This window comes from Pezoporus flaviventris, unplaced genomic scaffold (genome assembly GCF_033815535.1).
Source record: "Pezoporus flaviventris isolate CSIRO_AGI_PZ_B2104156 unplaced genomic scaffold, CSIRO_AGI_Pfla_v1 ptg000001l, whole genome shotgun sequence".
In the NCBI taxonomy this organism is placed as follows: Eukaryota; Metazoa; Chordata; class Aves; order Psittaciformes; family Psittacidae; genus Pezoporus; species Pezoporus flaviventris.
This window is the reverse complement of record NW_026892549.1, coordinates 55,881,846-55,898,211: the sequence shown is the minus strand read 5'-3', so window position 1 is coordinate 55,898,211 and position 16,366 is coordinate 55,881,846. Positions and strand designations below refer to the sequence as shown.

General features: G+C 41.6%; 1 protein-coding gene across 6 annotated transcripts in view; it reads left to right on the top strand.

Moving 5' to 3' along the window:
- Positions 1 to 16,366, top strand: part of PCNT (pericentrin) — an 89,004-nt gene that overhangs the window by 25,517 nt on the left and 47,121 nt on the right. For all 6 annotated transcript variants that reach the window (XM_061458423.1, XM_061458448.1, XM_061458432.1 and 3 more), the window contains 9 exons: positions 50 to 266; positions 1,581 to 1,819; positions 4,527 to 5,002; positions 6,260 to 6,836; positions 8,115 to 8,348; positions 10,266 to 10,430; positions 12,936 to 13,082; positions 15,202 to 15,353; positions 16,142 to 16,356. In XM_061458423.1, the coding sequence (XP_061314407.1) occupies positions 50 to 266; positions 1,581 to 1,819; positions 4,527 to 5,002; positions 6,260 to 6,836; positions 8,115 to 8,348; positions 10,266 to 10,430; positions 12,936 to 13,082; positions 15,202 to 15,353; positions 16,142 to 16,356 (2,422 nt within the window). The remainder of the gene's footprint in view (positions 1 to 49; positions 267 to 1,580; positions 1,820 to 4,526; positions 5,003 to 6,259; positions 6,837 to 8,114; positions 8,349 to 10,265; positions 10,431 to 12,935; positions 13,083 to 15,201; positions 15,354 to 16,141; positions 16,357 to 16,366) is intronic.

The window sequence follows — 16,366 nt, the reverse complement described above, 5'->3', positions numbered from 1 at the left end:
GGTTTCTTCAAAGCTGAAGATGTCTTTCCCTAACCCATTTCTTGTGTAGGAAGAACTTGCCTGTTTGCAAGTACAACTTAAAGAACAACACAGGTGTGAATTAGATTCCTTAAGATCTTCCCTTGCACTTCAATATAAAGAGGACCTAATGAAAATGAAAATGGATCTGTCAGACAAATATAGAACAGAAATTGAGGAAATGAAAAGAAAGCATTGCTTAGAACTTGAGCAGCTCCGTGCCCAGCTTTCAGAAGAACATTTAAAAGGTAAGATGATCTGACAGACTGGGAAGCAAAATAGTAAGCTGCTTGCGGCACTTATATTTTCCTTTAAATAGGCTTTTCAGTTTTTGATTTGTTATTATCTTCCATAAACTATAGGGAACATGTGTTATGCCCTGGCATCCAGCACTTTGCTTTTTGACTTTGGAAGCACAACTCAACATGCCCATAAAAGATATGGTTACCTGAAACTGGTTATTGTGTAGTAAAATGTACTGCAGCTGCGGAGCTGATCAGGTTTTCCTTCTTGATGCCTGGGAGGGCACTGTCAATTCCTGAATTGATATGTATTTGAGAATTTCTTAGTCTTGTCTGTCAGTTACGTTAAATGCCTCCTCTGTTTGTGTGAAATAGGCCAGTTCCATAGAGTACACCCACTTCTATGTTCCATACCTCTTTTGCCTGTGTTTCGAGGGTTTGACAGTGCTCTGCTCATTTAATATTAATATTTCCTTTTTCTCCTGTGTTTTCCACTAGTTGGCAGATGTGTTAGGATGAAGTTTTTGAACACAGAGGAAAGTATTTCGAAGGAGCAAAATTTGTAATAGGTTTTGTTTACTGTGGAGTTCAGGTTAAAGTTCCTTTTAAGACTAAATTTAATGAGACTTCCTTATGTGATCATAGGTTAATGTCATTTCCTAACCATTGCTGCTTTTCTTGGAATTATAATTTATAGAAATATACCACCTTGTATTGAGTCAATGTGAAATGCATATATTGAGGTGCAGGTTAAGCTATCATGGCAGTTGTTGTATCTGCAATGTTGGAGCATAGTATGACTTTATAATCCATCCTTTACAGTTAGCTATATAACATGCAGCTATAGCTATATTCCACTGTATATTGGTTAGAAGGATCGATATGACTTAATATCTGCAGTTATATTTCTTATTTTTCTTTTATTTTTAATACTAGACAGGTATATAAAAAGTGCTTAAAATGTTTAGAGTTTTCTCCCATCTGCCTTTCTTGGGAAATGCCTTATGTAAAAAGCATGTGCAGAAGAGGAGATAAAGCTTGTATGAATCTGCCATTACATTTCCCAAAAGAAAGTCAGGTCCTGTGGCTGTTGCTGGAGGAGGGAGGTGGATACTGATACATTTCAAACGTGACAAGAAAGTGCAACAAGGTACAAAATCATCTTGATAAGGGGCTCTTGTTGATCTCAAGTTAATATGGCTGCTGATAAACTGCGCAGCTGACAACATCAGCTTTATTTCTGTGCATTAATAAAACCTGTTAAAATAAAAGGAGTTCCAGAACGTCATTTTATTGTTTTGTTTTCTTTTTGCTTTTCAGAAATCACCAAACTGCACCTACGGAGTGCTCAAGATGCAGCACGTCAGGTTGAAATGGAGGTGGCTGAGCGAGTATCTGTGCTGGAGGAAGAGCACAAAGCTAAGCTCTCCCTTCTCAACTCTGAGAAACAGCGTATTGCAGAGCTTCTGGAAGAAATAGAGCACTTAAAGGAGGAGATTACTAAACAAAAAGATTCCTCTGTGCAGAATGAAAAGCACCTGAAAGAGGAAATGGAAAAGGTAACATGTATTACAGTAATGTTTAGTAGAGAGTTGGGCAAGCTCAGATCTGTTGCGAAGACCAAGGGAGCTAGAAGCAGTACTTATCTTTAAAAGTGCATAGTTAGTGATCATAGCTTCAGCTTTAAATGGACTTGCATGGGTACACACAAATATTGGAATACAAAAGGTCCTTATCCTGAACATCTCCCTGCAGCGCATCCCTGTCCTGGTGCAAAAGTAATATGGCACAGTTGCATTACGGGGCTGTTCAGCCTTGGAGAAGAGAAGGTTACGTGCAGACCTCATAGCAGCCTTCCAGTATCTGAATGGGGGCTATAGGGATGCTGGGGAGGGACTCTTCATTGTGACAGGACAAAGGGTAATGGGTTAAAACTTAAACAGGGGAAGTTTACATTGGATATAAGGAAGAAATTCTTTACTGTAATGTGGGGAGGCACTGGAATGGGTTGCCCAGGGAGGCTGTGAATGCTCCATCCCTGGCAGTGTTCAAGGCCAGGTTGGACGAAGCTTTGGGTGAGATGGTTTAGTGTGAGGTGCCCCTGCCCGAGGCAGGGGGGCTGGAACTAGATGATCTTAAGGTCCTTTCCAACCCTAACTATTCTATGATTCTATATCATGTGGTAATGGAGAATTCAGCAGAAAGCGCAGAGGCAGATGGAAAATATTCTCTGCTGAACAGGTCCTCTCTGAGAAATTTCTGTCTTTGAAGCAAATAACCAGAAGTAACTTTTCGGGGCATTTTTGGAGGGAAGAATTGAGAATTGGATAAGAGACTTCTGCTTTGGCTTTGCTTAGGTGTAGCTCTTAGAATTTGTAGGTAAAGAGAATCCTGTCTGGCACCTCAGAATCGTAGAATTCTTCAGGTTGGAAAAGACCTTTGAGTTCATCAAACCCAACTGTTCACTGCCAGCACTACTGCTAAAACATGTGTAGACATGGCACTTAGAGACATCTTTTAAATACCTGCAGGGATGATGACTCCACCACTGCCCTGGGCAGCCTATTCCAGTACTTGACACTCTCTGGGGGTAGGAATTGCTCCTAATATCCAGTCTAAACCTCCCCAGCACAGCCTGAGGCCATTCCCTCTTGTTACTTGGGAGAAGAGACCAACCCTTGCATCCTTACAAACCTTCTCTTTTACCTGTTAAGTCAGCTGTCCCATCTGAGGATAACCTTAGCTCAGATGTTAATTCTTTGCTTAATTTGTTCTAGTATTTGAATACTTGAGAGAATTAGATGGATGAAGCTCTTATTTCTCAAGTCCTCTTTTCCTTCCTTTTTAATGAGAGAGAATGAGCATCCTTTTGTAGACTTAAAATCTGGTGGAGAAGGCCAGAGAAAACAGTTGCAGACTGGAGAGGACATGGAGACTCACCTGAAGCTTCCAGTAATGAAGCCTTCAGTATTAATAGTTACTTCTACCACCTGCGGGATCTTGTTTGTGGCACTGCTGGCTGGATAAAAGATAAGTGTATGCAGAATGTGGTGTCTGAAATGAGCCTGGCCCACATGCTGATCCTCTGTCTGGAAATCCATGTTTTGCTTGCCGTCCGATGTCTATCTCTCAGAAACAGAGTGAACCAGTTTCCTCTATTGCTTCTCCAGTGAAACCCAGAAAAATCATCATGGATTGTGTGTTAATCAAAATCCTTGGGGTTTTTGCCTTTTCTGCCTCATCATTTAGGTTGTAGTATAAATGAATGCTTATTCGTTCAAAATGAACTTTCCAAGTGAAAACAGAAGAGTGGACTTCACACCGATGTGATCTGTTACTGCTTTTACAGTCCTGTGTGATATTACTAGCCTTTAATTTTTTCTTAAGAGATGATTCTGTTGTTTTCTTAGCTTACTATTTGTTTGTTTACCAGCTCAGTGTATTTAGAGTCTTTTTCTGCCGTTTGTCACTTGAACAGTCTTTCAGTGCTTTGGCTTCTGTTTTTATGCTATGAATTTTTTATACTGCTTTTAATGCTACAGGAGAGAACTGTCCTTGTGATGGACTTGGATACTGCATATAAAGTATCTGGAGCTGGAACACGAAGGGAGATGAGAGGTTTAAAAGAGGTTTTTAATCAAGCCCAAAGGGGGCCAACAAGAAACCTGGAGAGGGGCTTTGGACAAAGGCCCATAGGGACAGGACAAGGGGAATGGCTTTAACCTGCCAGAGGGGAGACTGAGATGAGCTCTTGGGCAGAAGCTCTTTCCTGTGAGGGTGCTGAGGCGCTGGCACAGGGTGCCCAGAGAAGCTGTGGCTGCCCCATCCGTGGCAGTGTTCAAGGCCAGGTTGGACACAGGGGCTTGGAGCACCCTGCTCTAGTGGAAGGTGTCCCTGCTTGTGGCAGGGCTTGGAGCTGGATGAGCTTTAAGGTCCTTTCCAACCCAAACAAGTCTGTGATTCTGTGTTTTTTTCAATTTGAACTCCTGAAATGAAGGCAAGTGGCCCCAGGGGAAAAGAACATGGAGTATCTTATTAATTCTAGGATTTTGCCTTAATTTTTTCTTCCTTACCCCAGTTAATTCTTAATAATGCATTGAATTAAAATAGCTATGAATTGACATTTCAGCCTTACTTTTATCTGGAAGTAAACAGTATTTTTTTCACTGCAGGAATTGAATCTCTCCAAGACCTTAAATGCCTGAGAATATTCATTTTGCACTTGTCAGTTTGGTTTTGGTATTTTATGCAAAACTGTGTTCACAGATAAAACATGAGATGGCTGAGGATCACAAGAATAAATTAAGAGAAGCCAGAGAAGAAGTCCAGAAGATAGAGACTATGTACAAAGAAAAGGAGAACAAATGGAAATGTGAAAGTGAGGACCAGAGGATCCAAGCAGAGGAGAAATTATCACTGTTGCGTATAGAACTGCAGAACAGAGGCGAATGTGAGAAGCAGGAGTTACAAAAGGAGTTTGAACTTCGTGAAGCTGAAATGAATCAACTTCAAGATCACCAAGCTGCCAGAATTCTGGAATTGGAGAAACTGGTAAAAGAGCAGCAAAACAACTTGCAGCAGCTAGAGGACAGCCTTGCAAGTGCACAGGCTGTGCAGAAAGCTCAGGAGCAGTATGATGCTGACCTGCAGGCAGCCAAAACACTTATGGCAAAAGAAATGGAAAAGGCCACACTTTGTCTGCAGGAAGAATGTGCACTGAAACTTATGGAAGCACAAACCAAGTAAGTCCCGAGTGTCTGAGCACTCTTCACTTGCCAGTTCAGTCATTGGTATTGCTGCTCTTATTTTAGATGTAAGGTAGTGATGTAAATTGGTCACTTGATGGCATCAGCTAACTTCATGTATGTAGAGCTCACTCCAAAGTAACAGTAATGCCGTCCATTGCAGTTTACAGCTTTGCTTCATGTAAATGCATTGAATCTATTCTAACAAATCAAATGAAGTGTGGTCAAGTTATGTTTGTTGCAGTTAAGAATACAACATACCGCTGAAAACCAGCTTTAGAGGAAGTGTTACAGGACATGGAAGTGGAAACATTCTCAGTTTTTTCAAGTGTTTTCAATCAATTCAAATGTATTTAAGCAAGCTGGTGAATGAAGCTTGTGTTAACCACTGAATGCTGAGGTTGATGGTCTGAATATGATATACTGCAGCTCTGGTTAAACAGGAAAGCTGTAACTGCTCTTTTTCTTCCCCTTCCTGTACCCGTTGTTTTAAGTGTGTTAAAGGAAATACTCAAATAACTGCATGTTTGTATTTGCATGCATTGCTTCAGATTTATCCCTTCTTTCCTCCCTAAACAGATGCTCACAGAATGAGATTAGGGAAATAATTACAGTAAGGAAACACTAAAAGTAGAAATTCAGCCTTTAAATAGCCCATCTCTTTTCGATTATTGGTGCCTCTATTCAAAAAATACTACACTTGATGATTACAGTAAATTGCAGCATCTCTGGTACTAAATCTTCTGCATCAAGCTTTAGGCAGACTTCAGAGAGCTGAAATGAGTTTGGAGGAGCCCCCAGGTATCCCACATCCTCTTCCAGAGTGGTTTTATGTCTCAGTCTTAACCACATGTTTTTGGGTATGATTCTTATGACAGTTGGTTTACTTACAGATAAGACATTTGGGGTGTAGACAATGTGTATGCTATATACCAGATGCTCTCATATGGCAGTATTCTCTCAGAGTGAACAATGTTTGTATGTGGCTCTCTATTAGTAATTTAATAGAGGTGCCATTCTACCTAGTAGTAAACAGATACCAGCAAGTGATACTGCATAAACCTTCAATTATGTGGCTATGAAATCATTGTGGCTTGCTTTGAATTCGTTGTGTTTGAAACACAAAGTCAAATTTGTGGAGGCTAAGTGAGGTCTTCTTATTTTTCTTTGGGTTTTATTTTTAGTTCGTCTTAAAACCAAAGCAAGCAATGCCTTTTTGACACTATTCTCTTAACTTTCTTGGAAATAATCTAGGTTTATGGAGGAACACAAAGCCATGACTCAGAAATTCACAACTGAGCAAGAGATTCTTCTGCAAGAGCTGAAAAAGAAACATGTTGATGAACTGGAGCTCCAAAATGAGCAATTACAGGAGAAGCATAAGCAGCAAATTTTGTCTCTTACAACTGAGTTTCAGACAAAGCACCAAGCTGAAATTGAGGCACTTAAATCTACACTAGAAAGTAAACAGCAGGTCCAGCTTGAAGCTTGTATTGCTGAACTGCAGGAAAAGCACCAGGCACAAATTGATGAGCTGGAGGTTAAACACTTATCAAACCTGGATTCCTTAGAGTCATCCTACCTGTCTGAAATTCAGAATATTAGAGATGAGCACAGTCAGGCTCTTGAGAAGCTACAGCTGCAGCACACAGAACAGCTCCAAGAAAAGGATAAAATGGGTCAAGCACGCTTGGATCAGGAGGTACAGATGTTGAAATTAAAGCATGCTGAAGAACTTGAGCTTTCCCAAAATAAGTTGAAAATTGAGTTAGCTACCCTTCATATGGAAAAACTTAAAGCCGTGGCTGTTGAAACAGAAGCAGCTCATAAGGTGAGTCAGGACGAAGACTTGGCATAGAAGGTAAAATTTCATGGTACATGGTGTGGGATGCCCTTTTCCCTTGTTCTTGGGGTGTATTTTGACAATCTCCTGCTAACACTCATATGTGGCCTTATTGTGAGCTGAAATAGGAAACTGAAGCTGAAAATTAAGTCCGTCTGTTGCTCCCCTCCCTGAATGCCCAGACTAATGAGTTTTCTGTGTGGAAAAGGTACAAATTAGGTAAATATTTTTAACATAGTTCAGATTGGAGGGTCTCTCTATTTGGTGTTTCAGAGCTTCTCTGCCTGATAGAGTAATTCTTCAGAAGTGATTAGGACAAAGTAAATGCAATTCTGTAGGTTAAGCTTCATCTCTAGGACTCTAAAGATCCTCCCCAGTGGCACAGTATCAAAGGGAAGACTAGAAGAAGGGTATCTATCTCTAAAGGTTCCAGTTAGGGTTTTGGGAGCAGGTTGTTGGTGAGTAGATCTTGGGTAGAGGTTTCAGCTCTTTTGAGAGTTCAGATGGGTGAGAGATGATGCCAAGACTTTTCCAAGTCAAGGAGGTAAGAAGGCTTAGCTCACTGCTAAAACTTCAGAGCCTTCCAGAGAGAAATGTTCTGTTTTTCAAGCACTGTCACTATGCCCACTTCTCAAACTTCTGATTCTACGTTTGTTTCTGTCCCCACAAAGGCTAAGAGGATGTCCTTTGTGGGGAAAGGTGTGCATTTTTTCTTCTGTCCTATCTATGCTAACTAATCTTAAATCTGCATTTTAATTGTTCTTGAGTGTAAAGAACTTCAAAAAGATAAAATTGAAGATTGTGCTGAGGGGGAGTGATGCCATGGATAAAGGAGTAAGTAGGGGAGTCTAAAATTTCTGCTAGATAGGAAAAATAAAGTAATTTCAATGATACAGGGAAGTTCAGGTTAGATACAAGGAAGAAGCTCTTCCCTGTGAGGGTGCTGAGGCCCTGGCACAGGGTGCCCAGAGAAGCTGTGGCTGCCCCATCCCTGGCAGTGTTCAAGGCCAGGATGGACACAGGGGCTTGGAGCAACCTGCTCTAGTGGAAGGTGTCCCTGCCTGTGGCAGGGGGTTGGAATCAGATGAGCTTTAAGGTCCTTTCCAACCCAAACCGTTCTGTGATTCTATGTATATGCCTGCTCATCATTCATGAGGCAGTATTTTTCCTGTTTGCTTAAGCTTTGATACAGCGTGACATGTGCGGGTTATAAAAATATTTGTACTTCATTCTTTTTCTCCCCTTTTAAAATTAATGCTTGCACAGGATGAATTGAACACAGCTCTTCAAAATCAAAGAAGGTTGCTGGAAGAGGAGAAACGTCTGGCCCTGGATATATTACGTGAAGAAGTGTTGAATATGGAGGACAAGCACAGAAAAGCCCTCCAAGAGCTTCAGGATCTTCATGAGACAGAAATGAAGAAGCATAAGGAAGAATACTCCAGAGAGCTGGAAAAAGAACTGGGGAAACTAAAAGCACAGCATGAGCAGGAGGAAAAGGTCAGAGTGTTGCTAGTACCTAAACCCAAAATAATCCAATGTTTATCAGAAAGTAAAAGCATTTTTATTAACCTTAGAAGTCAGGTGGTATATCCAGATGCTTTTTTGGATGGTTTTGCTTTAACAGAAGCGGAGGACTTGGGGGTGTTGGTTGATGAGAAAATGAACATGAGCCGGCAGTGTGCGCTTGCAGCCCAGAAAGCCAACCGTATCCTGGGCCGCATCAAAAGGAGCGTGACCAGCAGGTCGAAGGAGGTGATCCTGCCCCTCTATTCTGCTCTCGTGAGACCTCACCTGGAGTATTGTGTGCAGTTCTGGTGTCCTCAACATAAAAAGGACATGGAACTGTTGGAACAAGTCCAGAGAAGGGCCACGAGGATGATCAGGGGACTTGAGCACCTCCCATATGAAGACAGGCTGAGGAAGTTGGGGCTGTTCAGCCTGGAGAAGAGAAGGCTGCGTGGAGACCTCATAGCAGCCTTCCAGTATCTGAAGGGGGACTATAGGGATGCTGGGGAGGGACTCTTCATTAGGGACTGTAGTAACAGGACAAGGGGTAATGGGTTCAAACTTAAACAGGGGAAGTTTAGATTGGATATAAGGAAGAAATTCTTTACTGTGAGTGTGGTGAGGCACTGGAATGGGCTGCCCAGGGAGGTTGTGAATGCTCCATCCCTGGCAGTGTTCAAGGCCAGGTTGGACGAGGCCTTGGGTGATATGATTTAGCGTAGGGTGTCCCTGCCCGCGGCAGGGGGTTGGAACTGGATGATCTTAAGGTCCTTTCCAACCCTAACGATTCTATGATTCTAACAGTGCCAATAGATAAGTCAAAGTTAGCATTTTTAAGCCTTACTTTATCTAAAAGAATTTAAGACAATTTAAGTTTTTACATGTAGGTCCCTGTTTGCAGTGCTCTCTTTATTGGAGTGGGGGCTGCTTTCTTTTGAGTTCCTGCTGTGTATTTAATTCAACATTTGAAAGCTGCCATTTTGATAGAAAACTAGTAGGTAACAATTTAGCTCATTAACCATTTGTGGAAAGTAACTGCTCACTTCAGGCCTTTGTAAATAACCTTTGCTAATATTGATTTCTTCTTTCGTTAGAGATAAAATTATAGTAGGTAATACTTTCCCACGTATGTTTTCTCAGTGAGGGTTGGAAATCTTTCTAGTTGTCCTTAAAGCTTTACCATTTCTTCTTGTTGGAAATGTGTAAGCTTGATTGTTTTCTTTCATCTTGAAGGCTAAAAATTGGATCATCTACACTAAGTTATCTTTAAACAATGAAATGGAAGAAGTCTTTTATACAGTCTGACTTGTGTTGGTGCAAGCAGCCACAAGTGATAAAGACTTCACTTTTCTATATTATATATATTCTCTCTATTCTGGTGGCTACAGTGACTTTTCTTGGAGAGGATAGTAGCAAAAAAAAGAAAACAAAGTAACAGAAAACCCTCAAATCTTTCTCTGGTATTTTTGATTAACTTTGTTGTATCTCATAGGATAACTGCATTAAATATAGCTATGCAATGTTTAATCTCATTTGAGCAAGAGAAATCACATCTCAACAAAATACATTCTTCCTGTATTTTTTCTCTGCCTTTTTCTTCCTTGTATCTTTGAATTTCTCTTAGGGAAGTATCTGTTGGAAAGAACAAGTAGGGAATACTTTGTTAGTCTGACCTAAATGGTCTATGAATACAGGAGATACTTGGTATCTAATGCCTTGTTGCTTCTTAATTGTACATATCAACGTGCTTTTTTCTATAGTCAGCATGGTGATAGATAGCAACTGTGTATGACCTTGAGGATTGGAGAGAGCTATTGTGAAAATACTCTGGTTGAGCTGGATGGTTTTGGATTTAGCTTAATTATAACGCTGTGGCTAAAATCTTTTCTGTTACTTATTTGTCTGCAGATGTATGCTTCTGCATCAGCCTCTGAAGTAGAAACTGCACGAACAGCTCTTCTGGCTCAATTTGAGGAGGTAAAATTGAAGCAGCAGCTCCAGTTCCAGGAGGAGATTGAGCTGCTGAAGTGTCAGTCGGAGGTACTGCTGGAGCAGCAGATTGCACAGCTCAAGGTAGGGGCTGGTGGAACTGAACTTCAGAGTAGGCACTGCTAAACTGGTGAACGTTTTTGTTCTTCAGCTGTATGACTCTACATTAGCAACCTGAGTTAGATTGTCTTGCCTCACAATGTTAGAACTAGAAAAGCAGCGCTGGAAACACTGCAGTGTTTTGTAAGCAGTTATGGTATTTACTACAGGGTTACTACAACACTAATGGCATTTATTATGGCGTTGTCTTAAAATCCTGAATTGGATGTGAAGTGGTGTCCTTCAAACAAACTAAACAGTCTTTGCTCTAACCAACATTCCTTGAGTACATTTGTTCAGTTTGTCATTTGAAACTTTTTCTTCTTATTGTCTGCATAAACTATGCCCTTGGCCTATCATCCCTTGTATACTGCACTTGTGTATATAAAGCCACGTTCAGTGTTATCTAAACTTTTACCAAGAGTGCGATGACAGTGAGCACTTTGTGCAGGAGATTTTTGTTTGTGGTTATTCTTCATTTCTGCGTTCTTGGGGTCATCATTTGAGTTCCAAACTTGCATCTTGATAAACATTTTTAAGATTCTGTCTTTGGCCTTGTGTGTGATGCGGTAATTGCCTATCATCTGAGCCTTGTGCAAATTTCCTTCAATTGGTTAGGTGACAAGACCATGTTACATTATTAAATTTATGCAGAAGGCACAACCTGTGTCAGAAGAGACAGAGAAACTTGCCAGCACACTAAGGTCAGTGCTTACATTCATCTCGGTGTTATCACTGTACTGAACATGTGGTGAAAGCAACTTGTTGAGCACACATAACTTAGATGAAGTACTATCTCCTTATTTGCTGCTCCTTGAGAGATTTCAGCAGATCCTTACTGTTCCTGTCAGTGCTCCAACTTGAGGTGGGACTTTTCCTAACAGTTGCACAAACCTCTACAACGGGGTGCTGCAGATGGGCAGAAAGTCTCTCCTGTTTCCTGCCTCTGGTCCTCTCTGCATTCGTGGTCATTCTTTGGCCTCTCTCTGTCTGGTGCAGCTGTCTTTTGAAACAGAGAACACAAGTATATCCTGAAAAGCTTCTGGAGATATATTTGGCGTTTCTGTCCTCAGCTGAACCCCAGCCTTCAGTCCACAGAAGCCAGGACTGGACTGACTGCTACACATATACCCCCAAAGTCATTCCTGGTCTTCTCTCTCTTGTGCTGCCTAGGCACCTAAATTAGCATTTGAGACACCAGAAACCTCTCTTCTTCTTGACATTTGGCCAGGGGTAATGCTACTGCTAGTACAGCTGTCTCTTGTGGCTTTTTTTGCCTCTGTTAACTTGATGATGTGTGTTTAGTCCCAGAAGAGACTGACTGGATCTCTTTGCAATGGCAGGCTGAACTGAATCATGGTCTGATACAGGTTTTTGCAATGAGCCTTCCCCTGCCTATTTCCCTCATCTCATTTCTTCTATTGTCTTCATGCCAGCCATGCTTTCTTGCTTTCTTTGCCTCCCCTTGTAGATTCTAGATATTCAGAGTTCATTTTTACAGCCCAACATTCTCTTTTACTGGATGCACTGCTGCTGAGAAGACGAGGCAGGCAGTTTCAGAGACCATGAGTTTATTGTACTGGTTGAGGAAGGTCCTTGTCCTCTGTGTCTGTTCATTTGTATCTTGCTAACTGCTAAATATTCTGCTGTTTGACCTAATGTGAGGACTGGCTGAGTCTTCCACAAAGGATCCAGGACAGCTCGGGTGACTACAGATGTTCTGAAGTCTTACTTCATGCCCTGCAGAAAAACTGCTTTCTTGGCTTATAAATGAAAATAGCAGCCATCTCCTTGGGGTGTATTAATGTTCATAGAGCAAATGGCTTGAGGGTTTTTATACCATGAACAAGAAGACTCATTTCCCATTCTGGCATTGCAAAAACAATTACTAATTAGGGTTCCTTTTAGCCTCTTCCTGGGACGGGTTCCCAGGACCTTGTTTCACCTCCCGTATTTACTGGAGCAGGAGTGGGGGATATCTGATAATCCTTCCTTTAGAGTGCTTTGGAGCACTCTGAGGTGAGATACAATTGAAGAGCTTCCAGAGCATTTAGCTGTGTAAATCTACCTTGTAGATTTTCAGTTTGTTCTGGTAAATCATTGTTCCTATGTGGAACTCAGTACTGTGAGTGTTGTACTACTTGAAATTGCTTCCAGTGGCTTCTGTCCATCTCTATATTGACTTACCTATCTGTTGTCTGATCCTCATTGCTATCTCAGCAGTGTGAAACGACCTGGGTCTCAGTGACCACGTTCAAATAGTTCGTTTATCTACCTAATTACTTTTAAATCATCATTTCAGCATAATTTTGTTGATTGGAGGTGTTAACCATGTAAATTACTGCTAGTTAATATGAGAGGTAAGGCATGCACGTGGGTAAAGAAAGAGGGGGATTGTGAGGGTTTGGTTGTGGATTTTGGAGGTGGGTTTTTTGGTTTGTTTGGTATTTTTCTCTCTGTAAACCAAAGTATATTATGTGACTTATGTAGGAAGAATTTGAAGCTGAAAAAAAGGCATCACTGCATGACAAGGAGCAGATGTTGATTCAGGAGAGGGAGAAGGCACAGGCTACTCACAAGAAGGAGCAGGAGATGCTATCAGCCCAGCTGCAGGAAAATGCAGCAGTAATTATCCAGGTGCGTGGAAAGGATTTTAAACCTAGACTTTAAATGTGCTTTTGTGGCTGTGTTTTAACACAGTGCTCTCATGTTTGTCAATGTGTATGTAGAAGGACTGTTTGTCTTCTTGTGATTGCTAGTTGTCAGGTATGATGGACTCTGTCTCTTAGTTGTAGTGCTAGAGCAGTAAACATAGAAATTTAACTTGGGTATTGGCTTGAAAACTGGTCCAGCTATTTCGTAGAATCACATACTGGTTTGGCTTTAAAGGACCCTTAAAACTCACCCAGTTCTGGCCCCCTCACCCACGGGCAAGGACACCTTCCACTAGAGCAGGTTGCTCCAAGCCCCTGTGTCCAACCTGGCCTTGAACACTGCCAGGGATGGGGCAGCCACAGCTTCTCTGGGCACCCTGTGCCAGCGCCTCAGCACCCTCACAGGGAAGAGCTTCTACCTAAGAGCTCATCTCGGTCACCCCTGTTCTGGCAGGTTAAAGCCATTCCCCTTGTCCTGTCCCTACAGGCCCTTGTCCAAAGCCCCTCTCCAGGTTTCTTGTATCCCCTTTAGGCACTGGAGCTGCTCTGAGGTCTTCCCTTAAGGGGCCTTCTCTTGTCCAGGCTGCACCAGCCCAGCTCTCTCAGCCTGGCTCCAGAGCAGAGCTGCTCCAGCCCTCTCAACATCTCCATGGCCTCCTCTAGACTCACTCCAACAGCTCCACGTCCCTCTTGTGCTGTTTCCCCAGAGCTGGATCAGGACTGCAGGAAGGCTCTCCCCAGAGCACAGCAGAGGGAGAGAATACCCTCCCTGAGCTGCTGCTTATGCTTTGGGGGTGCAGCCCAGCACATGGGGGGTTCTGGGCTCAGGTGCTCACTGAAGCCAGGTTACGGGGAGCTTCTCATCCAACACCCCCATTTCTCAGGGGGATTAACACTACCTGCAGAAGGTTGGATGTTTGCCTTTTTGTTGTCAATGTATTGATGCCACTGTATCTATCAGTTTTTTGTTAAGAAAATAGTGCTCTAGCAGCTTTTGTTAGACCAACTGAGCTATAGTTTGGAGTAAGTAAGACAGGCAAATGGGAAGTTTGGATCCACAAATGACAAAGAGAATATTGTTTGCCAAACAAATGGAAATTTTATGTCTCCTGTAAAGCAAATATCTAAGTTGAATCTCAGATACCTAAAAGAGAGGAACAGCTTGAAAAGGATTCTGCTTTACTCAGGAAGTTTAGAAATGTTAATGTTTTTCTCCAGGATTAAAATTATAGCTTTAAGTTTTCAAAACGGAAGGTGAAGAAAACATTTATGTCTTCACTCACAGTTCAGGAAGTTTTGACCAAAATGTAAGTTTGATATATTAAACTTCTGTTAGGCCTATATGTTTAATGATAAAAACTGGGAGTAAGACTTTCTTCTATTGGAAAAAGTGCATTATTGTTTGCTGCTGTTCCTGCAGGATTTGGTGAGGGGTGAGAAGGTTGGTATGGGAGTAGAATGCTATTCTTTGCATGCAGTTTTCTCCCAGACAGATATTTGGACTGATTTATTGGCTTACTTATGAGACACAGTTTCTAACAAAATAGTACGGATTCTTTGGCATCTGAATCTGGTAGTCAGAGGTGGGTATGTACAATACATATATGTATTTTAATATATATTTCTAATTGGTTAAAGGTGGGTGTCATCAGGAATAAATATGAGGAGAGAAAACATATTTATAGAAACTTGTCTCAGGCAGAGCTCAGAGCAAAGAAAGCTGGCACTGATGATACTGGATCAAGTTACTGTTTGGGTTTGTGTGCTACAGTGTCAAAATTCATGCTAGGACATTGCTTAGTGTCTTTGAGGCATAGCAATGAAAACAAGAGCAAACTGAAGTTTAACACAAAGTTTTTACAAGCTTTTTGCATTGTCTGGGTCTGAATACAAGGGAGGCAGCTCCTTGAGGAAAAATTAATGTCAGAAATGGAGAACTGAAAACCAGACCATTCTTTTTTACTCTTTCTGCTATCCTTCGTTTCAAATAACTTAAGGGACGACGACTCTGTGGATATATCCAAGGTGATGAAGGGTAAGATCATTGGGTGAAGTTTAGGCAAAATGATCAGCTTTGTTGCATTGTTGCTGTGTTTCCACAGCTGGAAAGGAAAGTGGAGCTTTTAAACCATGGAATGGAGGAGACCAATTCTGAACTGGAGACACTCCTTGAGCGGCGGGATAGAGAAAACCTAGAAGGAGGGAATTTGGTAGCCATGTTGAGATCTGATATTGAGCAATCCAAAGAGGAAAGGTTTGTTCATCTTGGGTTACCTAATGCTTAGTGATTGGTTGTTCTGTTTGCTTGTTTTCTCACTTTTCATAAAGAAATCAGTAACTATGCAAAATTAAGCCAGCTCAAATGAATAGCGCAGGATGCTGATATATTGGTTTCAGTTGCAAGCTTTTTGGTGTGTGTGGTTTTGGGGTCGTTTTTTTGTTTGATTGTGTTGCTTTAGGTTACCAAACTATCTTGATATGGAAAGTCAGATTTATAATTTGTTTTCCTTGTTTCCTTGTGGTCTGATGGAGACCTTGGTGTTTTGGGGTTTCCACTGTCCGTTTTCTTGGAAAAAGCTAGGAAATGGAAAAGGCCTCTTGGTCACTGAAACCTTTCAGTGCAGTGGGGATTGGTTTGATATGGCATTGGAATGTGTGGGTTAGAGAAGCTATCATGCTGAATAAGCTTCTTAACACTAAAATGTGTTCCTAACTGTGATTTTCATTGTCTACTCTGCCAGAACACCCCTAGTTACTGGGATGTCACAGAAACTATAGTAGTAGATGTGTTCGCCCTACTGGTGCTTCCACAGATAATGGAAGCCTGAGATGCTTGTGATTGCAGTATGATCTCTCCATCTACCTGTGGAGAAGACAAAGGGGTTTTGCTCTGTGGAAGTGGCCTTGGTTTTTGAGTCACCTAAATTGTCTTCACTGATAAGTCCCAGCTGTGGCCATTTTAGACTGTCAGTTTTTCAGTAAGTTCAGTGTCTTAAATCATGTGCGTGCAGTTTTTGAAGTGTTCAGTATCTTTTGTTCTAGGAAAAAACTGCAGGAATCTTACCAGCATGTTTTGAAATTGCTTATGGAGTTGGTGAAGGCCACAATAGCCGTTGAGGACCTTATCAGTAGCAAGATTGGTCTTTGTCTTGATGATAGTGTGTCTTTTGGAGATTCTAGAGAAAGTCACAGTATTATGGAAGAAATGGGATTCATGCAGTATTTCAAAGCCAAAGAAGGGCATCGCCTAGAGAAAGGTGAGTACAA